This window comes from Alosa alosa, chromosome 2, assembly GCF_017589495.1.
Source record: "Alosa alosa isolate M-15738 ecotype Scorff River chromosome 2, AALO_Geno_1.1, whole genome shotgun sequence".
Lineage (NCBI taxonomy): Eukaryota > Metazoa > Chordata > Actinopteri > Clupeiformes > Clupeidae > Alosa > Alosa alosa.
In genome coordinates, this window is record NC_063190.1 from 27,913,769 (window position 1) to 27,937,909 (window position 24,141).

The window sequence follows — 24,141 nt, forward strand, 5'->3', positions numbered from 1 at the left end:
CCCATTGGTTTAGGCCTAATATTCCTCCACTACAGCAGTATGGAGTGCACGTTGACATCCTTTCCTTCTGGGGCCATAGGCCTACAAATTCTGTCTTTGGAAATAAAATGAAATTCTATTACAACAGAGAAAATTGATTATGTAAAGTGTAGTCTAACAGTACAGGTGCAGGAAACTGACTGGCTTTACTTGCTGACAGTGAGCATTAGCTATCATCACCATCACCATCAGGATTTTTTTGCCTACAGAAAACAATGCTTTCTCATTCTAACAGCATGGTATAATTCAGTTTACTAGATTAGATATAGTTATTTTTCCTCCCTTTTAGAAATTGTTACTATAAGCAAGTGCATTTCATGTTTCCAATGCTCTTGCCAGGCACTAGACTGCATATATTGGATTGAGTTTTTGATGCAGACCTTGTATGTAATGATCTTCAAAGTGAATTTGCATCCATTTAATATTGACCTTTTCTTAGTTAATCAGTGTGGATTTCCCTGATCAACCCTTCTCTTTACTCCATGTTTCTCCTCTCCCTCTCTACTCCACCCTTCTCCTCTCTACTACACCCTTCTCCTCTCTACTCCACCCTTCTCCTCTCTACTCCACCCTCCTCTCTACTCCACCCTTCTCCTCTCTACTCCACCCTTCTCCTCTCTACACCCTTCTCCTCTCTACTCCACCCTTCTCCTCTCTACACCCTTCTCCTCTCTACTACACCCTTCTCCTCTCTCCACCCACCCTTCTCCTCTCTACACCCCTTCTCCTCTACTACACCCTTCTCCTCTCTACTCCACCCTTCTCCTCTCTCTACACCCTTCTCCTCTCTACTACACCCTTCTCCTCTCTACTCCACCCTTCTCCTCTCTCCACCCTTCTCCTCTCTACACCCCTTCTCCTCTCTACTACACCCTTCTCCTCTCCTACTCCACCCTTCTCCTCTCCTCTACTACCCTTCTCCTCTCTACTCCACCCTTCTCCTCTCTACACCCCTTCTCCTCTCTACTATCTCTACTCCACCCTTCTCCTCTCTACTCCACCCTTCTCCTCTCTTCTACACCCTTCTCCTCTCCCTCTCTACTACACCTTCTCCTCTCTCTCTCTACTACACCCTTCTCCTCTCCCTCTCTACTACACCTTCTCCTCTCTCTCTCTACTACACCCTTCTCCTCTCTACTACACCCTTCTCCTCTCTCTACTACACCCTTCTCCTCTTCTCTACTTCTCCTCTCTCTCTCTACTCCACCCTTCTCCTGTCCTCTCCACCCTTCTCCTCTCTACTACACCCTTCTCCTCTCTCTCTCTACTCCACCCTTCTCCTCTCTACTATACCTTCTCCTCTCCCTCTCCTCTCCATTGGCTTTGCCAGACGACAGACGGCGGAGGAACGGGAGGCGGAGCGACAGCAGGCCAATCGGCTGATGATGCAGCTCCAGCACGAGGCCTTCCAGAAGTCCCTCAGCGACTCGATTCCGGCCGACCCGCTCTGCATCCATAACTCCTCCTTGTTCGCTCTCCAGAACCTGCAACCGTGGGCCTCTGACGACAGCAGCAAGCTTGGAACCGTCACTGCCCTGGTATGAGCAAAAAGGAACCCCAGGAATTCCGAGAACTGCTTTGCAGATAGGCCACTGGGGTTTTTCCTGAGCAACAGATGGACCATTACGTCAAATGGCTTTTGTTGCTAAAGGACCAACAGTTACCAAGCCAAACCTTTTATTTTGACTGTTGATCAAAGAAACTGGTTACTAAACTGCTGAATGGGGGCACGTTGGGGAACTGGAATCCAAGGCAGGATCTTCAAAAGACTCCTCGCTCATAGTGTTCAGTGAAGTGAATCATGGATGTATTCTCTCCCAGATAACACACACGCACGCACACACACACACACACACACACACACCACACACGCACACGCACACACACACACACACACACAAAAGCACAAGCCCAGCGTGGATGCTGCCACAGAGACCTGTGGAGAGGACTAGTTCATGCGTCCATGTGCTGGCTCCAACCCCCAGTGTGGCATATTGACCGACTGACAGTTCGCAGACGCTCTTGGACCCTCCCATATGTGCACTACCTCCAAAGCTCTGCCCTAGTCCAAACAGAGCCCAGTACTGACTAATGTAACAATATGGAGGAAATAAAAAAGAAAGAATGGTTATTTTTAAAAGCTTATGTTTATAATATATGGTGTGTCTCTCTTTTTTGGAAATTGGAACAAGAAACAGCCAAGAAGTATGAAATATCTTTTATGAAAACAAGCAAGATCAAAACAATTTACACAATGTGCATACATACACACACATATATTCATAGTATATTCAGTATTCAGTAGTTCATTCATATCTGCATAATTGAACTCATGTTTGTTTTGCATCATGTGTGTGCATGTTGCAGACCTTACGTCTGAGAAAACAAACACACATATACCATTATTGACGAATCAATACCATAATAAACTCAAGGGCTTCAACTGATACAAATATCTGGATAAGAAGATGTCAACAATGCACACAGTGAAAAGATAAAAAGAAGGTTCAGAGAGAATATGGCTACTGGTAGTGTTGCTGTTGAAATTAAATGTCTGAGTTGTAAGTATTTCACATTTATGAACATTGCACTAGTGTCTATGGCTTCAAATCCATGCAGTGCAGAAGAAATGATCACATATAGGGGTTTCCACATGTAAACAGTAATAATAGGCCTAATTATTGAAATTGTCCTGTAAAATCCCTCCAGGTTTGCCATTGACTTGTGTAATTAAAAAGAGAATTATTGCATTCATCCATGTATTATAGTTTGCATTTGATAATTATGTAAATACTGTGATGAAACAGTAATAAAATGTTCTCACATTTTCTGTAAAAAAACCTCAAACTTCTGGCCCGTTTGCTGTGAATTATGTCGGCTACTTTCTTTGTTCTCTCTCCATATGCTTATGGTTGTGGCCCAGATATTTGCTCAGCTCTACCTTTTGGAGATGCTCAAGGGTCTTTTCTTTTAGTAGAACAAAGGCTTCCGTCATAGATCATAGCCTGAAAACAACAAACCCACATTGGTTGTCTGAATGCAGATGATTATGCCTGCCGCAGCACGGAAGCACTTAGGTCTTCACGCAGACAAAGATCAGGGGAGTCCGGTGGGAGCGCAAAAATTGCCTTTATGTTCTGTATTAGGCGTTTGCCACCCCGCCCCCCAATCTCTGAGTGCTGACTCCCAGGAATTGACCCGTCTCAAATGGGAGCGCGGAGGGACTGGCGAGCCCGCAGTGTCCATTATCAAGTGATTTAACCTGCCTCAGCTCTGCGCGGGGCTTTTATGGCCCTTGCCAGGTGAACACCCCACCACACATACACATACACACACACACACAGAAACACACACACACACACACACATTCCCCTGAACATTCTTCCCGTGTTGTTATCGACTGCAATGGGCTCACGTAGTTTAGTTCACCAAACAGTCCCGATAGATGCAAAGAGATAGGGAAAGCCCTTCCCTCGATGTCTGGAGGGAGGCATTTAGTAGAGCAGTCATTAATAAGCACTCCCGTTCCTGCGAATTGATACAGGAAGTCTCATGACCTCTCGGACCTCGTTCAAGAGAGTGGTTGACGTCATCTTCTAACTCTTCTCAACAGAGCTTCCAGACAAAGTTAGGCTACACCGCCATCTCCTGTATAGTCTGTGAAATTGCATGGTATGAACAGCATAAATGCCCCTTGGCCAATGTGAATGGAGGTTTGTGCTAATGCATATTTAATGGCAACTTAGAGTTACCTCATCTCTTTGTAAATTGCATTTTTTTTTAAACCTGGAAAGTCTAGGCCTAGGCCTATATCACACCTCTGAGAACAGCAAAATGAATAATGTACCTTTGTGACAGATATGCAAACATTATTAAATGTAGAATGCTCTCTACAAAAGGTATACTGTCAGTGCTATGTAGTCTCTCACTAGAATAAAACAACTAAACAGGGCACTGTTTGGAGCACAGTCTCAGCAATTAAATCATGTACAAATTCAAGATTTCCTGCATCCTATTATTAGAATGTTTTCTTTCTTTCCTTTTTTCTTTGTTTTATGTTCTTTTCAACATTATTTTCAAAGTATTTTCAGCTTAAAATAGGTTACTTACCTCACAGTAAAGATGCTATAGGCCTACACTGAAAATGCAAGTTGAGAGCAGTCTCTGTGTGAAAATCAAAATCAAGTGTACAAATCATAAATTGTTGTGGTCAACATGTAATACATTTTGATGCAGCTGTTGTGTGCAGATGGAAGGTTATAAATGCAGCAAATGAAGACACCTGAGTGTGTTTTCCTCTTGTAAGATTTATTTTTTGATAATCATAGCTCTGCACAGCACATTGCCAGAGATGCTGTTACACTGCCTTTGCCTGATCACTTCATCACATGCTACCTGTATACAGACAAATATTTAGTGTATTTTTCAATGTCAGTCAGATTGTACTGTCCGCTGATTATCATCCAGCACAAAAAGGACATCTCTCTGTGTTGTGTAAACAGTTAGGTCAGTAAATAAAATCTTTATTCTGAATTTGTAAAATCTGAATAAAAGCTTTTATGTACACAAATGGCAAATAAACACTAAAACACTGACTGAGGTATGTCACCCAAAAAATAGGAATGTCATACTGTAATTATTGATGCTCACATACTGTCTTAGTGACAATTATGTGTTTAGGTCTGTAAAATATATATCTGCTCTATTTCTCCGTACAACAGATGGACATAGTGGAGAAGATACTATGTTTACATATACAGAGTTTGGTGAAGTAAGGTGGTTAAGACACACACACACACTTTGTCACAGACTTTTCAGTTTTCATGTACCAGTGGGACACTGCAAGATCACAGTCTAGTTTTTCAGACCAGGAGTCATTTACATGATTTTCATGATTCCATATTTCATAGCAATTCATATCCTCAACACAAAATCATGCAGTTTTGCGCTTGCAATCTGTTTTTAAAACAAATGTTTCAATGAGTCTAATCGCTCATATCTTTCTAAAAATATGAGTCACGTATATTTAGACAAGGCAGAAGACGTTAAGAAAGAGACAGACAGACAGTCAGACAGAAAAATTGGCAAACAACAGGACACAAGAACACACAACAACAATAATATCATGACACTCAATACATGTCATGAACATATAATTTGGACAACCAGTAAACTATCAGAATGAGGCCAACTGCAAAATGTACACAATATATAATTTACATAAATAAAATAATAAATACATATTTCATATAATTTAGAGGCTCAACCAAATTCACAATCAGACAACTCAAAGGATGCCTCTTCATTTGAAAACATGCAAATTCGAGAGTGAGATGAAGTCCAAGATATTTTCCACTGCAGTTCTGTTTTCCACCAGCAGGGGAAGCGTCTGAGTCACAGTTTTGGTATCTGTCCAACGGGAGGCGATAGTGTCCAGAGAGACATAAGTAAATTGAGCTGGACAGTTCCCCAAACAGTGCCCGAGGACAGACTGAATTGTCATTTGGGTTGAGTCAAACCAAGTGGTGGCCATTCCAGGCCATTCTGGACCAATCTGACTCAGTAGACACAGGGGGAGAAACACAGGGTTCTACAAGGACTACGTCTCCATCAAAAACAGAACCAAAAGAATTGTGATCACTATAAATTTCCCCTGGGAGCCACTCAAGATGTAAGTTTATTTATCATGTATATGATGTATTGGCACTAAATAGCAAGCCCCATGCTCTCTCATTCTCTCTTCACACACACACACACACACACACACACACACACACACACACACACACACACACACACACACACACACACACACACACACACACACAAAAGGTCTTCTCTGTGGGCACTTCTTTGCTCCTGTCAGCTCTATGGCCAGTTGCTTTCCATCTTTGTCCACTCCGTCTGCCTCTATATTACATTCTCAAAGAGCTGCATCGACCTCATCATGGTTTCATCCTGAAGTACATCAGAAGAAGCAATTCACTTGATATCCACAAGATGTCAGTGTTTACATGAGTAAATAAGGAATGGAGATGGGACTATGAACCACAACATAGTGTACAGTATATTCATTGCATAGTAACTCTTTGCACATGTATGAAGGATGAAGGTGCAGTACTCTCTCTCTCTCTCTCTCTCTCTCGCTCTCTCTTACACACACACACACACACACTCTCTCTCTCTCTCTCTAGGCTTCAGGGAAAACATAAAAAACCTCACCTCTTGACATGCCAGGACAAACTCATCTAAAGTTACAACCCCATCTTTGTTTTTGTCCATTTTCTGTTGATTCAAACACATACTGTTATGGAGGCAATCATAATATGCTATTAAACATTAAACATTGCTTGTAGAGCTTTCATACACAACATGCTCATAACTAACAGACTGCCCTGCACTGACCTGAAAGAAAGCATCCACGTGTTGTTTGGGAACATCACCTTTCAATGCAGGGTAAGTATACTTCCCCATCATATCATAAATTGCTCTCACAATCTCAGTCATCTCCTGTGAAACAGAAAATACAGTGCCAGTAAATGCACTGTACCGTGCATTACACTGTACAAACATGAAAAGAGAGAAAGGCACACACACACACACACACACACACACACACACAGACACACACACACACACACACAGACACACACAGACACACAGACACACACACACACACACACACACACACACACACACAGACACACACACACACACACACACAGACACACACACACACACACACAGACACACACAGGAAAAAGAGGAAAATGTACAAACACAACACCTCTCTGCTAATGTAACCGTCCTTATTGATGTCATATAATTGAAATGTCCATTCGAGTTTTTCACGTGTTGATCCACGCAGCAGGAGGGATAGTCCCATCACAAAATCCTAACAGATGAGAGATGAGGAGAAAACAGAGGGATTTACAGTGAATGCTCTATGAAAGAACAGAGCACAAGGTAAGAGTTAAGAAGTCAGTGCTCTTTTTGGTAATTTGCAATGTACCTCAAACTTGATGGAGCCATTCTTTGTTGAATCAAATGCATTGAAAAGGTAATGAGCATATGTGCTTGCATCTGTGACAAGAGAGAAGTCGGACATGAATGGAGTAAATCATTGATTAAACTAGACGTACAGAACAATTGTGTGAAGAAAAAAATAAAATTGTACAGTTTGTCCAAGTAATTGTCTATTAATGTAGCCCCACTTGTCACTGAAATGTGGCCCTCCAAGTTGTGTTACCATATCATACATTTGGTTTACAAGGTAAAACAGACAAAATGATAAATCTGCTTCTAGCATACAAGAACTGCCATGACCCAGTTTAAACTGTGAAGGCCATACTGAATAACATTTCGTGCATTGGATGCAACCATGGTGTGTTATGAATGCATTTATTCAGTGTAATTTAATTTTATCACATTCACATCCGAACAATGTTGATGAATGTTATTTTCATATAAACACTGATAAAATCATGGGGAAGTTATGAACTGCAGAAGTGTTTAATTCAGGCGGAGGCAACTCCCCTCCTCTGCGTGTCGGGGAGTTTTTTGCCCCTCGCCCTCGTCCAATAATTCTGTATAACAGGACACCTTGGCGGCCGTTATCCCTTACTTATTATAAGCTTTACATTCTAATGTAATAGGGAGATTTTATAATTCGGGGTAGCCTACATTTTGTGTCTCCAAGATAAAGATTTAGTTATTTAAAAAAAAAAAACATCTTTATGGAATCAATTTTGAACAATTATGTTAATTAAAACAACCTTTCACCAATAACAATGCTTTATATATAGAAGAAGAGAAGTTTGCTATTTACAATAGCAGAGTAACATATAAATACATTGCAATTCTAGAGGGAGCTCTAAACTCGCTATAAAATATCTAAACCTGCATAGTATACATTTAAGCTTCTTCTCTCATTAATTTGAACAACATGTTGAGGATACACATTTAAAATTTTTTTTTATTAAAATCCATTAAATTCTGTTTTTTTATACATATCATGCGGTAGCTAGTTTGAGGTTAGGATGTGGAGCAAAGCCACAAAATAATGGGAAATGTCAACTCTGTTATCGTCAATTCAGTTAATTCTGTCATATGTGAGTCATATGTGTTCAATAGCATTTAAGCACGTTGAATGAGAGTGTCAACTCTGTTTGTTTAAGATTTTGCTCATTTAATGATGATTAAATATGTATCTAGAATAAAACAACTAAACAGGGCACTGCTTGATGATTATGATGATTAAATATGTATTCTTGTTTTAAATGTAAATCAGAAGATGTGTTACAACTAATATATGTACCAGAGTATTTCTTTATATATATATGTTATATGTTAAAGCTATCTTTTTTTCAGAAAATATGCACCAATCAATCTTATCCAATTTAAAGTTGCTTCAGTGAGTGTAGAGACCAAGATTCTCTTAGGGAAGACATCATTTTAAAATGTATCACATTTGCTAAATATATATATTTTACCGAGTTTGTCTCTAACAGAGTTGACAGATTTTTCTGTTAATACATAATTAAAATAAATACTTGAAGTCTTACAGGTTTAAGATCAGTAAATACTTAATAGTCATGTTAACTTTGAAGAGCGTTCTATGACTATAAAAAAGTTTAATGATAAAAAACATTTTCTCTCTACACTCGAAATGTCCCCTGCATTATAGAATGACCCAATAACATTTGTGTTAACATAATTTTGTGTTATGAGAAACATTGATGCTGGCTTAGAGGCATAAAATAAACACCACAAGGAGAAGTGAATGCCTTATAAAACTTTGTGAACTTGTTTACAATGACACTTCAGTGTTACCCTCAGGCAAGTCGAGAATAGACGGAATAGATATGTGTACCTCCATGCGGAAAGAACTGTGCATAGATGTGTTTAAACGTCTCCTCATTCACAACTCCACTGGGACACTCCTGATGGGGAAAAGAGTCAAAGATCATTCATCTCTCAACCCTGTCCACTCTACCAGGGAGAACATCTGTCTGCCGTTTGCCTGTGGAATTCAATTAACAGCAACCAAGCATATGGGTCTCTGAGCACTAATTAGATATACAAGGAAGTGGGCTTCAATACACCTGACAACTCCATAGTTAATAGTTAACGTGGGTTAGTAATGGGTGTATAATCTGTCAATGCAAAACTATGCATTACATAATAATTCATTTTGTTGTTCTGTTTGTTATTTCCAAAAGCTGTTTCAAGGCATTGGCTTTAACTAGACCCTCTTACCCAACACGAGTCACCTGAAACACTACTGCACTCTTTGCTATAATGAACCATCTACTTTATTTGCATCAGAACCCTGTGTGTTTGTGCGTAGAGAAGTGTGAAGTGTGTAATGCAGCACGTAATTGTTCTCATTATGGAATATGACAGGCAGGGTAGATCTCTGCTGCAGGGGCCAGCACATCCAGATTAGCAGCATGGGAGGTGAATTGGCAAGACTAAATGGGTATCTGCTTTTCACAGACAAAGATGAGCTGAGCCAAATATAGAACACGAGGGACTTGCTTCAAAGTGGCTTTGAATGTGGGGATTGTGCTGTGCCAGTAAGGGGGGGTGAAATCGAGGTAGGGAGTTTACTTGTGAAACCAAATGGAAAGCAGAGTAGTGGCGAGCCAGCCAGGAGTGGGCATCTAGACGAGTTAGCAAACAGATGGACTTGCAAAAGCAGGTCTGTGCATGGGCAGTGCTCACGTTTTTGAAGCCCCTGTAGAGGACCTGCAGCTCTCGCTTGGTGAAGTTGGTCTGGGCCTCCAGTTGCTCCAGCCCCTCCGGCCGATGGCACACCATAGTCATCTCCAGCTCATCGTCAAGCTTATCTGTGGACACAAGCCATCTAGGTCAGCCCTTAGGTCACAAATCTACCTTTTCCCCATGCACAGATATCATATGGAGGTAGTTGTACATGTGAATTTGTTTCTCATACTCATTCATTTCTCATCAGTTTTATCAGAACATAAATCTAAAAGCAACTCTCAGGGTGGTAACCTCTATCTACTGCTGAGAAATGCAATTTAATTCCAGCAGCAGGAGATATATTATAGAAATACATAATATGAACAAGATGAAAAATACTGTACAGCATGAAATTTGAATGAAACACAAAATTTAATCTGATGCATATGTTGTCTCCAGACACATTTAATAACTATGCATTAAATTATTATTATAAGTCATATCTATAATGTATATTTTATTATATAATTACATTTATGTATAAAATAATTTATGATTTAATAGTTCTAGCAGTCTACAGTTTCCCAGCTCTGAAATAACAAACTGATGGCTAGATGGCCTTAAGATGCAATTGGTGTTGCACAGATTAACTGAAAACAAGTGCATATCCATTGACATTAAAAATGACTTAAAAGTAGACACCTCTTGCCACAGATCCCTGTGACATTTACTCAGAGACGCTCACCAGTCTGGCAGCTACTCGGCCATAGAAAGATCCTTTGAACATTTAATCAGAACAGCTGCCCGACAGGACAGCAGTTACACGGTCATGTAAACTGCAATTATGCAAGAGAATATTCAAACGAAGTGATCTATGGGGAAATTTAATAAGAGAAGACAGGGGAGGGCAGTCAGACAGGAAATATGATGACTGTGACCTTTAAACCTCACCAAACTGCCAAACAGGGCTCTGGTTTATATGTGATTTGAGAGTCTAGACCTTAATAAAACATTGAAAAAATGATTCCTTCTCAGAGGGTAATAGTGTGAAAGAGGAAATTGGAAATTTAAAATGAAAAATGCTTAAATCAAAATAACATTATGGAGCCCCTAAAAGTTAAAATAGAGATAGAGATTAGATATTAGATATACTAGCTTGAGGACAACTACTGAAGAAACTGAAACAAGTTGTGATATTGTTAAGCTACACTCTTTAAGAACTTGATGTCTTTGCCATCATGAATATAGCATAAATAATATGGTAGTCTAAAGTACTCCATTGTGAGAGAAAATGTAGCAACATGAGAAAATATGAGCACAAACTATAGACTTCGAGAGCACAATTTCAGTCATGTCAAGCCCGCATTAAACTTTTCTACTTTATCATTTTGAGGGCACATTACAGGAAAACGTGCATCCAAATTTTAATACCTAGAAAAATTCAAAAATTCAAAACTCATGGGGTCCACATTTTCTGTGAAGTTGATGTAAATACAAATGTACACACATACACACACACACACACACACACACACACACTCACACACACAGTGATCTGTCAGCTGTCAGCCCTGCAGAAAAGTTGGGGCATAAGCGGAACAGATACTCGGGCATGAAGGATGATGAGAAAACTTGTAGAAGTGCAGCTCATCCTTCACCACAGACAGACAGACAGACAGACAGACAGACAGACAGACAGACAGACAGACCCCGTGCCACGGAGCTGATCTGAGTTCAGCTCTCTCCCATCAGTAGAGGCCATGCAGACCATGCCTCAGCCTATTTCAGTAACACACCACACCACATGTCACACCTGATGGGCCGGGGACAAGTCTTTTGTCAGGCCCATAACTTGTCAGCCATGTCGGACGTTCTCGCCCGGATTGCTGGTCATCATCTGTCTGGGCTCCAGCCAACGCGCCTTAGCTGGTGATTTATGGAGTCTGTCAAAACACCTGTTTCAGCACCGCCCTGTTCCCTCCCTTGGATCCTTGCCCATTCTCACCACCCAGCTCATTCTCTTGCCACCTCAGGAACAGAAGGACCATACGTTATTTTCTTTTGCCATCAGGGAGATGGACATACGCCACTCTCACCAAGGAGTTTGTTCAGTGCTGTTGAATAGAATAGTATTCGCAACTTTCCTGCGAGTCTTGTTAGGCGTCAGGAAAGTTGTGGATGAGATATAATAGAATACCATAAGATAAAATAGAATACTATGGCTCTGGAATAAAATACAGCCACAATAGAATAGTATAGATTTTGAATAAGGTTTTTAAACTGAACAGCATGATGAAGCAACAATTCAATGCAGTGTGTGGGAAAGGGACTGAAGTGCTCTGTTCTATAATGCAGCGATTTGAAACCAATGGCTGATACATAGTAGCTGTTTGGAAGTCTTGGAAGCGAGGGCATAAATTCAGGTTCAGAGGTTGATCTGTATAAAGTGGCTCATTTGGTTTGCTGCTTGGTGCTGTGGGCTAGGCAGTGATTCTGTCTCTTCCTGTTGGCAGCTTCTGCTCTGGGAGAGCAGGGCTCATTGCTGATAATGCCCATCATGCAAATACACCCAGTGTCCTCTGGCTGCCCACTAATCTGGAGGAAGATTTGAAACATCTGAGCAGTTACCCATGAGAGGGCCTCTGCCATTTGCCCTTTAAGCACACAATCTCAGAGCCTTTACATTACATATAAGGACCTTGTTACTATTATTACTCCCTTCAAAATCTTATTTAGACATTTGCTTTTCCAAAAATTCTTCCATGATATTTGCCTAGAGACGGATGAAACAGGGAGAATTGTTTAATTTTCATGACAACAGGGAACATTTTTGTTTTTGTCTGAGGAACATCTGTTCAACATAGCGTCCATGAAACATGGGAAACGTTGCATTTTCACTTCACACTTATTAACACATTGAGGAGGAAAACTGACAGATGTGAAATGAGAGAAGAAGGAGGAGATGTAAAGGAAGGGTGTGATGGATCCAGTAGAGACTCTTCTGACGGAGAGAAACAAAAGACATAAAAGAGAAGACAAATAGACGCATAAACAGATTTAAAACTCAGGCAGAAAAAACAAACAAGCATGTCGAGAACAATGAACAGAGTGGCACTGGGTGGCATGCTTACACAGAAACGTTGAAAACCAGAGGAGAGGACTTACAAAATATGGGGAAGGCCTGGAGGCGCGTGTGTGTGTGTGTGTGTGTGGGGACGATTTAAGGCTGAACCCTCCTGCTCTGAGTCTCCATCATGAACGAGCTATGAGGCCCGAATACAAACACATGTGGGGACTGTGCCAGAAATATTCTCGCTTGTCAATGATAGTTTGAATAGCAAGGTTAATCTTGATAATTACACATTTTATACACAATACATATTGTATTGTAAGTGCACGCACACACACACACAAAGAGAGAGACAGAGAGAGAGAGAGAGAGAGAGAATAGTAAATAAGTGTTACAGGTTTGGTGCCCCCCCCCCCCAGGTTGTTTGTTTGTTTGTTTGTTTGTTACTCACTACGTGCGTAATGGAAATGGATTGCTCATTAGTTGTTTACTATCTGACAGAAAGAAAAACTCAACTCTTGCACTTAGTCTAAAATGTGAAACTGCATGAGTAACTAAATCAATGAGGAAGGGCAGAATTGTAAGCTCCCTATGCCGCCCTAACAGACTTTTAGATGATTCATCCTGACTAAATATAAACCTTGCACCAATTGCAAACAAACAACCTGTCCTATTGGTGCATATGATGATGTTTATATGGAATAAGTGTAATCTATATGTGAAATATGTTCTGTTAGGTCAACATGAAGGTAGTACAGAGTACAGAGATGTGGCCTATAAACCATTTTATGGATACCACTGTGTCAGTGAGGTGAAAATATCCTGGGTTTCAACAAAACCACATGAATCAATCAATACCCTGTACAATACATATTCTCTGCAAAACATCAAAAATGTCTGAAATGTATGAAGGCTAATGTTGAAATAATATGTGTCACAATATAAATTTATTTGAGACACAAGTTGCACTAATTCTTAATGAATTCATCACCTCAGCACATTGTACCTGCTACGACAACAAATTTGTACTGTATTATGTCAGAGCAGAAATATAATTGATGTCATTATTGCTATCATTTCTAATTACTTTGTACCCTTTGCCTTTCATGAAGAGTAAAGGCTCTTTACAAACCGACATTTGAATTCTCACATCGGTGGCTTGCTGAATCACATTAGTATTTGCTTTTGTGGTGAATTGTTACCCTTCATTCCATTAAAAACTGGTTTAACACCTGCACATAATTGGGCACTAAACAGCAGGCACCAGTGATATGATTGTTGATTTTGCATTGGTCGACCGTGAGCATCCCATCTGTCTAGACTGGGCCCTCACCGACTCCCATCCAGGCTGCTAGCTCTCACAGCAGACCCACAGGAGGACAACAGCAGGATGGCGCTGACCTCACGGTCCCTACTGAATATTCACCGCCACCTGTTAGCGCGTCAGGAGTACATATCACCGCTCTCGGCCCCCACAGATCATTAAGCTCTCTCTGTTTCTCTCTCCCAGTCTCAAAAGGCTTGAAATTGTGTGTTCGTCATCACCAATTTATTCATATCAGAAGAGCACCATGGTTGAGCAAGATTAGTAAGTTATGGGGTTTTTGTTAGATTGTTTTTATTTATTTATTTATTTTTTGGCTCCACGATTCTCACATAAGTCGACACAGAAAACGTAGAGAAGAATCTGGCTTGCAGTCTGTTCAGCTTTAATTTGGATGTATTTATTCCGTCACATAAGTTTGCCTTTCTTGTATGCATTGCATACCTAAGCAAATCACATGACAGCTTATTCATCAGTAGGAAGAGCTCTTTCTAAGCAGGCTCTCTAAGTCGGGCGATATCACTTTTAAATGACATGCCTACCCTATTTTAATAAGCTCCCTTCACCAAGAGGCTTGATTCAGGGTCCAAATTATACACGCTCTTCTGTGCGCCAAAGCTGTTATATAATTAGCCCTACTTATTATTTAGATGGCTGTTTCATCTCAGGTCTGAAGACATCAAATCTCACACATTATGGTTTTTGGATCTCATATAAACATATAGTCAGTGCTTTGGGGGCAAAAGAGTGGGGGAAAAAAGATAAACCCACAGAAGATCTCACAGCGTTTAAATATGAATGTGTACGACCTGAGGTTGTTTTTAAGGAGAGTACAGTTGCTAAGGATACGGACATGATTGTGGACCACAGTTAGCAACACTAACTTCTTATGTAACAGTGATATAATGCACTTTTGCTACACCACCACACAAAACCTCTAACATACTCTACATACTTTACTACTATAGACCCTTTCAAGAGAGTTCCATTATCAGCATCATAGTTGGCCCCACAAGACTTCCGTTTTAACATTCCATATGTTATCTTAATGCAGAGGAAGTAGATTGGGGCCCAAATAGAATGTTCAAGCATTGTTTTTGTTTTTATTGTTGAAAGGGTCCATACACTACCTTTCATCTACAATTTAGGCATTTTCCAAGTAAACCTGTAAAGTTGCCTGATGAAATAGGCTGCAGTTTTGAGCATGTACTGGTTATTTTGCTTGTCTGTATTGGACACTTCATGAAGGTACAACTAGATGACTCTCAAACTCTTTACAGCGGTCTTCAAAGTATCTTCAGAAGTATCTGAGGTATCTTCCGTTTTCACACAATTGCACATTTTGTCTTATTACCTCAATATGTTCAGGAAAAACGAAGCAAAGCCATGGGATTTCTGCATTGTTTGTGATTGACATTAAATCACCATATTTTTGGGGCTTATTGCCTGAGAGACAGGAAATGATGTGATATAGAGAGATGAGGGTGGGATCTTAGCAGCTACCCCAAGATCACTACAATTTAAAACCGTTTTTAATCAGTTGGCATCAACAATTGAACAATCGCAAGAACCTGGATCACAACTTCTAGAAATTTCTGCAGTAAATAATGTAATTTTCAATCACAATCACAACAAAATGCTACATTTTTAGAGGGACTGTTTTCAGATGCAAGCAGTTATTTTGTAAAGGTATATGTCCATGTGGAGGGGCAAATGCTCTCCTGCAGAGAGGAGGGAGAGAAGACCTCAGACGGATTGGACGACCTTTGCCACTGCAGCACATACCGTATGTCTGCTAATCCCTCACCTGGATTCTCTCTGCCTTTCAGGACTAATCACTAGAATTATAATGGGCAAATAGCAGACATTCTTCACACATTGTCCAGACACAAATCCATCTGAATTATTGGTGTGAGTCAGACGTGTGTGTGAGTTTCTGACTGTGACCCAAAAGCTTGTGTGTGTGTGTGTGTGTGCAGGTTTGTGTGTTTCTGCAGGAAAGATGTAGCTGTTGCTCTTCACTCGGTCCCATCAGCATCAGTCACTATTGTTCCCGCTTCCATTTTTTGCTCTCACAAACCTGTCTCCATGACAACCGGGCTCTCAAGCATGTGGACAGGAAGAGGGATGCTATGTGAGGTGGGTGCTAATACTACTGCTGAAATATAACCGTACATGCGGCACACACGCACACAAACATACTCCAACCTCATTTAGGTCTGTATGTGGGGGTGCATCATATTTACAAACAGATGTACAGTGTGTCTGTGTGCATACAACACCACAAGATGTACAATACTCAAGACATGAATATCTGAATACACAAAGGCTCCCACTGCACTTAGAAGAACACACATAGAGATCACACAGAGATCTTGAACATGCACAGTAGGGGCTACAACTGATGGTGAACTACAGAGCTGAACTACAGAGCTTATCCGGTGGAAGAAAGTTAATCAGTGGAGCATAAATATGGTTATGGCCACAATTCCCTAAACGCCTCCACTCTTCCCTCTCTCTACTCAGTCTCTTTATCTCCTCTAATTTCTCTCTCTCTCTCTCTCTCTCTCTGCCCCCCATTGTTTCTCCCCTCACACTCCAGTTTCCTGTCTTTGCTCAAGCATAACTGTGTGAAAATCATCTTTGCTGTGTAGTTAGCAGGTGTGAGGAGCATTACCACAATCAGCATGTGCTTTGTTTTGTATTTGTGTGTGTGTGTGTGTGTGTGTGTATGATGGAATATTCACAGGTAAAAAAACAAAATAGCTTACATATTCTTAAGACATCAGACACAAAGTACAATTTCTATTCAGCAGCATTTGAGATTATTTGTTTCAACAAGTCTCTCCCTCCCTCTCTCAATTCAATTCAAGGTTGCTTTATTAGCATGACTGTAAGTACAGTGTTGCCAAAGCACAATTAAAACAGCATAACAATTAGAACATTGACAGTATTACAGGAAACTCTCTCTCTCTCGCTCTCTCTCTGTCTCTCTCTCTGAGTGTGTGTTATGGTCGTACCGCTGGATGTCTGAGTGTGTGTTGTGGTTTTATCTCTGGATGTGTGTTATCTCTTCCCCTCTTAGTGTGTGTTATGGTCGTACCTCTGGATGGTCGCCTCTGCTTGGTCTGCATGGTTAGGGTGCCCACTACAGCGCCCATGTTGTCTCCGTGGCAACTTGAGTATCCAAACAGCCGCTCGGTTCCCTCCTCTTCCCTTCTTACTCTCTCTCTCTGTCTCTCTTTCTCTCTCACTCTGTCTCTCTTTCTCTCTGAGACACTCTCTCTCTTTCTTATCTCTCTGTTATCGTGTCCTTTGCTGTTCCTCACAGATTCATGTCCTCTCCTCTGTTTTCTGTCACATACAGATGCTCTCCCGGTCTCTGGTTCTCAGGCTGAGGAGAAAATAGCGTGCAATTTCGCTCCTCACACGCGTGCCAGCTGTCCCTTATTTTACTCTGCCCCTCCCACTTCTCTCTCTCTCTCTCTCTCTCTCTCTCTTCTGGATTCTACTTCTCTTTCTGACTCAGTTTCTTTCCTTGTCTTTGTATCCCTCTCTCCATCTCATCAATCTCCATTTCTATCATTCTGACTCACTCTTATTTTCCTTCAACCCATCTTTCCAACTCACTCTCTTTGTTGTCTTTCTTACTCCCCTCCCCTCTCTCCTTCTTTTTTTTCTTGTTCTTTGCTGTTGTTATGTGGTGTATATGGGGTATATATTGCTGTACAAACAACACTGAATCAGTGCAGAGCAGTTGTTGAGGCAGAACTGTTTTTAAAAGACATCTGAGTAAAATCTTTTCCCTTAATTGTCCCATTCGACCACCCACTATGCAATTTAGATGATGAGAAGATATAACATGAATGTTAGTACTGTATCACGTTTTTCGTCCCTCTTTTCTGTCCACACGAGGGTATGTATTTCCTGTTCACACGAGGGTATGTATTTCCTGTAACCTGTAACCACTGACTCAGAAAACATGCATTACTGTAATGACCACATTGTGGCTGATTGCAGCAGTTCAGATAATGATAACAAAAAATACAATATACTTACTCTCTCTCTCTCACACAGACACAGACACACACACACACACACACATACACACAGGGTGCGATTTGTAGGGGGGGATGGTGAGGATTTCCCCCCCTCTGGTTTTCCTATCCCTACCTCTGCTAAATTATTTTTATTCCCGGTGGGGACAACATTTATCCCCCTCTGCCCCTCATATTGATTAATGCTACTTCATATAAGTAAAGCGCTGCAACGTGAGAACAGTCTAGTAGGCTAGCCTACATAATAATCTGACATCAGAAACGCACTGTCACCGTCAGCACTCATGCTGCTGACACAGTGGCTGCGTGATAACTTAATTTGGCCTTGATCGTGCAGGACATTTCAGAATGTCGAGTGTGTAATCCATCATAAATGGCTAGTAGTAATGGAAAAGTTAGCTGGACAAATGAAAGAAAACGAGAAGGATTCAGTGAAGCATATCGTCATATTTTAGAACCTTCAAAATTAGAAAACTGATGCAACTGAGATGAGGACAACTGCGTGAGAGTAGAACGTAGGCCTATTGTCGAAGGAAACTTACATTAAATGAGGAGATTTTGCTGAATGTCACAAAAGTGTTACAGAAATTGCTTGGCGCCGCTTATTTAATGGCTCTCTACTGAAACACCTGTAGTTCTATGAGGACGAACGAGAAAGCATTTGTTTGATAAATCAGCCAGTAGGCTAGGCCTAGTAGACAAATAACTTTCAGAAATAATCTGTACTGCAAAACGAATGTTGGTGGGTATTTAAACTATGTAGCGGGTGTTTTAACAGCTGCAAGAAATAGAAGCTTCATGGTCTTTATGTTCTGGTTCGTAAATTATTTTCATAAAACTTCAAGTTGCCCTATAACTTTACTCAGAATTTATTTTCTGTAGGCTACAATAAACACATTTATTTTTTCAACTTTTGCAATATTACGCACTTGGCTACTGAACGCAAATCAGCAGGAGAGAGATGCACATAGCATTACGTGTGGCGCAATGTGTAGGCTATTTGGTTACCAACTAACACTGTTAGCCAATTCACTAACTTAAGACTTCAGTGCCATCATATACAACGTTTTTTACACAACAAATACAGAAAGGATGGAGGCAGCAAAAGTAGAGGAGTCATTTCAGATGGGGCAAGAACAAGGTGAATTTGTATGCTTGTCAAAACGTAGTCCTACCCTGCATTAGAGAATCTGATCATCATACCAAGCACACTTGGTGGTAAAAATAACACTCGGTGGCAAAATGCATATAGGCTATTATTAGCCATGACATTACTAGGCTATGAATCGTTCGTTCTTTTTTTTTTTTTTTGGGGGTGTATAGTATTTGTGTATTTTAAAATGTGTTTACTCTCACTAAAGCCAAACAATGCAAGAATCGGTATTTACCCCTTGGCTTCAATTTTAATCGTACTAAGTACCCCATGGCATAGTGTTTCATTTGGAAACGGATGCCAAAAGGCCAAGGGTACCCAATATATCGAAAAGCGACAAAAAGGGTCACCTTTCCTGCACATTACACCAAAGCTGCATACTGCAATACCAGGCGTTCCTGCTTTGGCAATGACAGAGGCACCATTCTCTCTATTAGAAGTCAGTATATTATCAAAATCAGTTTGAAGTCATTATTTTGAAGATGACATTAAATGGAAAAACATTTTGACCTGGGCTTTGTTGCGTAAGGAGCGTTCAGTGCATGGCTAAAAAACGTGTGATGTCATAGCAGGCTGTGACACAAACCATCCCTCTGATCACCGCCCCTGGATCCTATTGTGAACAGTCTTTGGGTGCTAGGCAGCTAGTCAGCATAAACAAAGTCCTTTTAGGCAAGTCCCTCCACTCGGCGGCCATATAGCAACGCTATACAACACATGATTGGGAAGATGTCTTCACAACACAACATATGATTGGCTCAATGTATTCACATCACACCACATGATTGGCTCAATGTATTCACATGTCGATGTTTTGCCGAGGAAGGGGTGGGATATGTGTAGACAACGGCCATATTGGCGTTACAAACTAACCCCATGCATTTCTATAGAGGTTTTTTTGAGTGCTGTGTCTCCTCATTAGAAAGTCTCTGGCGTAAAGCTCACTTAATTATACATATGGGTGCCAGATAACCATGAGGGGGTGCAAGATATCTGCTAAAATGGGCCATTTTATTTCCCAGCCTAATAATAGTTTATGGGCTTGTAAAATAGCATCTGAGCATTTTTGACAGGCCAAAGTTGCCTACCTTATATGTTAACATTAAAGAACAAGGTAAAATACACTGTTCCTCCATTCTATTGTTATTATTTAGAAACTACAACTGTTGCTTTAATTCACTGTTGACCTAAAAGACGTTAAGGTGATGACCAAATGCCTACCCTTCTCAGTTTCCAGTATGCCAGTATGGATCATGATGTGCAGAAAAACAAATTGAAAAGTCATATTAACACAGGTGTTAAGGTGAGTGTGTAGTCTAATCCTTTCTCTTCAACCAGATCCAATCCCAGATTTACATTTTGATGAATTATCTTATGACTTCACAACTGCACCAATGTGGAACAAAAAATCTTGTTTCACAGTTCTAGTACTGTGTGTTTCAATTGGAAATTAATATCAATTAGCTGATTCTGCAGAGAGCTCTCCTCTGCCCAATTCTCTCCTGATATACAAACACGGGCCATGTTTTTGGTTCCCTGAGATCTGCTCACTAGTTCAGTGGTTTGACAGAACCCAGCTAACATTGCTAATTAGGGAAGTTCACAGAATGGGAACATCACAGGGGGTGGGGTGGCATGAGTATAGAAAGAAGGAAGAAATCGAGGACAGAAAAAGCCAAAGTCGAAACATCTCTGTGTAGCCTAATTATGTGTAGCCCCCCCCCCCAGCACCCCACTCTGAGGGGCTCCTGTCCAGTTGCATCTTACAAGACTGAAACAACAGGTCTATGCACATCAGAATCCACATACGTAGGAGGAACCTTTCATATCTTTCACTATCTCAGGGAGAGAGAGAGAGAAAGAGCAAGAGACAGGGAGAGAGAGAGAGAGAGAGAGAGAGAGAGAGAGTATCTGGTTCAAAGTGAAAACACAGAACAGCATCCCCTGTCTGTCTGTCAAAGGCATCAAATGGCAATGCTCCTCAAACAGTACACATCCAAACGCAACCCCCCTGATGGTTCTGACCATTTCTCATGGAAATCAAAGCTGGCCAGATGCTCTGAGCAGCAGACCTGAATCGGAGTCTGACTCACAAGCTGGGGGGAACTCTGGGGTATTTAAGCAAAGGCTTCAAACATATTTGTGGCTTTTTTGTCTTTCTGCCCAGACCCCCTAATCCGTTTAGCATGGTGCGTGTGTGTGTGTGTGTGTGTGTGTGTGTGTGTGTCCACGTGTGTGCTTATTTTTTAAGTGTGTGAGTTGTCTCTGTGTCCGCGTGTGTGTACATAGTGTCTCTGAAAAAAGAGAAAGGAAAGGAGACAGCTACGCAGCAAGAAAGGGACAGAGAGAGAGGGGAGGAGAGTGTGTGTGTGCGTGCACGTGCATGGACGTGTGTTTCTGTGTGTGTGTGTGTGTGTGTGTGTGTGTGTGTGTGTGTGTGATATGAAATAAGGCTACATCTGTACCAACATCAGTATAGGCCCACATACAGAATCTTTCTCAGCCCACGTGTAGTTCCAGTTTGTTTGTGACTGTGCAAAAGGTGGGTTGAGATTGTGTGTGCACAGATAAGGTATTTGCGTTACACAGATGGCGATTAGCATTCAACACAAATATTCAACACGTGTGTGTACATCTGTATACAAACATTTCGTACTTCTATTGCACAAGCTAGTTCTTTTTCATATTCAGTATATGACTAGAGAGTTTGTAGAGCGTTGAGGAGATAACTGCAGACTTACATTACAGTTTATGATAGAATTCTGAGTCAAAAAAGAAACTTAGCATAGAGTAGAGATTAATTAAACATAAAGGCATGAATAATTATGGATGTGCACCCATCCGCCTCCTTTTACTCGTTTCTCTTCCTCTATCTGCCTCTCTTATCTCTCCTTCACAGACTCCTGTTTCCATTTTTTCATGTAATTTCCATCGCCCCCCCCCCCTCCTTTTCTGTTCTCTCTCGTCATTAAATCCAGCTTCCGGCTAGTTCTACGCATGAGAAGATAATAGTTTTGGAAAGAGTATGGAATGCAGTACTTTTCAAACCCAAAGTGCTTTACATTGAGTAAGCCTCGGCTGTCACACACAGCAAATTAGCAAAAGCTTAGAGGCAGACAAACATGTGAACACATAACACACTCACATACACGCACACACACAAAACACACACACACACACACACACACACACCTTTATCACAGACTTTTCAGTTATCATGTACCAGTGGGACACTGCATGATGAGAATATCACAGTCTAGTTTTTCAGACCCAGAGTAGCAAAAAGTAAACACGATGCTGCAATGTTCTTCAAAGTACATACTTCAGTTCATGATGAATTGAATATGAACATGTTGCCAGAAAGGTTCAATCCATTTGCACATCTAAACCTGGGCACTTGATACCTCTTCATGACAGAACCATTAAACTTGAAAACCGCCAACACAGACAACACAGACAAAACTAAAGCTACAGAAGATACTTTGAAGACACAAAGGAGGTTACCCTGAACAATGATGGTGCGATGCATGGATGACAGCAATAGACAGACAGCAAAACATAAGTAAGACACCTGACATGCAACAACCATAACTACACACTCCTAAATAAGCACAAAATGGCTTACAAAGATACACACACCAATACCCTACTTCCACACAGAAACATGCCACGCATTATCATATTAAGCTCATTCATTGCTCTCCCTACCTTTCCTGTAGTTGACCTGTTTAGTGTGCATCGAAAAAGTGCCCAAGACTACTCCCATCTTGGAGTCTGTGGTTTTCTTCTGTCTTCTTCTGCTCGTGTTCAGTGAAGTCTCCTCTCTCAAGAGAGAGGCTAGTACTCGTGTATTTCTGAAGTACGCAAGTCTGAGCTACACAGGGAGAAGAAGCGAGTGAGTGAGGGTGTGAGGGAGGGAGTGAGTGAGGGAATGAGTGAGTGAGTGAGTGAGTGAGTGAGTGCTGACTCGGTCGAACACTTGTTCTCACCCACACCTGTGCTGCTCCACACTTCGAGCCAATCTCCCTTTGTTGCAAAGAAATATATATTAAATAAATAATCTCAGATCTCCACCTGCCCTCTATCTTTTGCTTTGTTGTTTTTTGCTTTATCTCTCTCTCTCTCTCTCTCTTTCTGTATTCTTGTCTGTACAGTCCGTTCTTCCCACCAACTCTTCTCCACAGTTTAGCTGCTTACCTTTTTTGTACCTCTACTCGTCTCTCTCCCTCTTTCTCTCTCTCTCTCTCCCATTCTCCCTCTCCCTCTTTCTCTCTCTCTCCCATTCTCCCTCTCTCTCTCTCCCTCTCCCTCTTTCTCTCTCTCTCCCATTCTCCCTCTCTCTCTCTCCCTCTTTCTCTCTCTCTCCCATTCTCCCTCTCTCTCTCTCCCTGAGTGTTATGGATTTTGAGTTCCACGATACAGAGGGGCTCACAGCAATGGTGATAAAAGGGTGATGAAAAAAGGGGGGCATTGTAAGAGGTTCTGACTTCAACTAAACACACCACTGTGCTGTAAATAAAAAAACAAAAAAAACGCTGTTGCCTTTGCCTTGATCACATGAGACCACATGATGGATTCAGTTGAAAAATTGAACAGCGTTTGAATGCTGCCTTTCGGCTGCTCTATCCCACTCTCCCACTCCTCACATCTCTCGTCTTTGTATGATATTTCATCGATCCTGCAAATATAAATGAAAATCAGTACCCTGTAATTCAAAGTGGACTATATTACAGCGTGCCCACATGGGATTTTTACCCACAAGTCTTACTCCTTTGAGCAGCTCAATGGA

The 24,141-nt window shown here is 41.1% G+C and overlaps 2 protein-coding genes across 5 annotated transcripts in view; one reads left to right on the plus strand and one right to left on the minus strand.

Moving 5' to 3' along the window:
* The window catches only part of tlx3b (T cell leukemia homeobox 3b), a 7,543-nt gene extending 4,663 nt beyond the window's left edge, over window positions 1-2,880 (plus strand). For both annotated transcript variants that reach the window (XM_048237657.1, XM_048237658.1), the window contains exon 3: window positions 1,370-2,880. In XM_048237657.1, the coding sequence (XP_048093614.1) occupies window positions 1,370-1,583 (214 nt within the window). In that variant the 3' untranslated portion in view covers window positions 1,584-2,880. The remainder of the gene's footprint in view (window positions 1-1,369) is intronic.
* A 1,456-nt stretch (window positions 2,881-4,336) lies between these two features.
* LOC125291109 (Kv channel-interacting protein 1-like) overlaps window positions 4,337-24,141 on the minus strand; it is a 38,235-nt gene continuing 18,430 nt past the window's right edge. The window contains exons 1-8 of one of the 3 annotated variants that reach the window (XM_048237661.1): window positions 23,061-23,518; window positions 9,766-9,890; window positions 8,912-8,981; window positions 7,052-7,122; window positions 6,827-6,934; window positions 6,445-6,549; window positions 6,262-6,324; window positions 4,337-5,997 (exon numbers count right to left, since the gene is read on the minus strand). In XM_048237661.1, the coding sequence (XP_048093618.1) occupies window positions 5,950-5,997; window positions 6,262-6,324; window positions 6,445-6,549; window positions 6,827-6,934; window positions 7,052-7,122; window positions 8,912-8,981; window positions 9,766-9,890; window positions 23,061-23,118 (648 nt within the window). In that variant the 5' untranslated portion in view covers window positions 23,119-23,518 and the 3' untranslated portion in view covers window positions 4,337-5,949. Of the gene's footprint in view, window positions 5,998-6,261; window positions 6,325-6,444; window positions 6,550-6,826; window positions 6,935-7,051; window positions 7,123-8,911; window positions 8,982-9,765; window positions 9,891-17,244; window positions 17,651-23,060; window positions 23,519-24,141 lie in introns of those variants that run through there. The other 2 variants (XM_048237660.1, XM_048237659.1) reach the window with 2 other exon arrangements.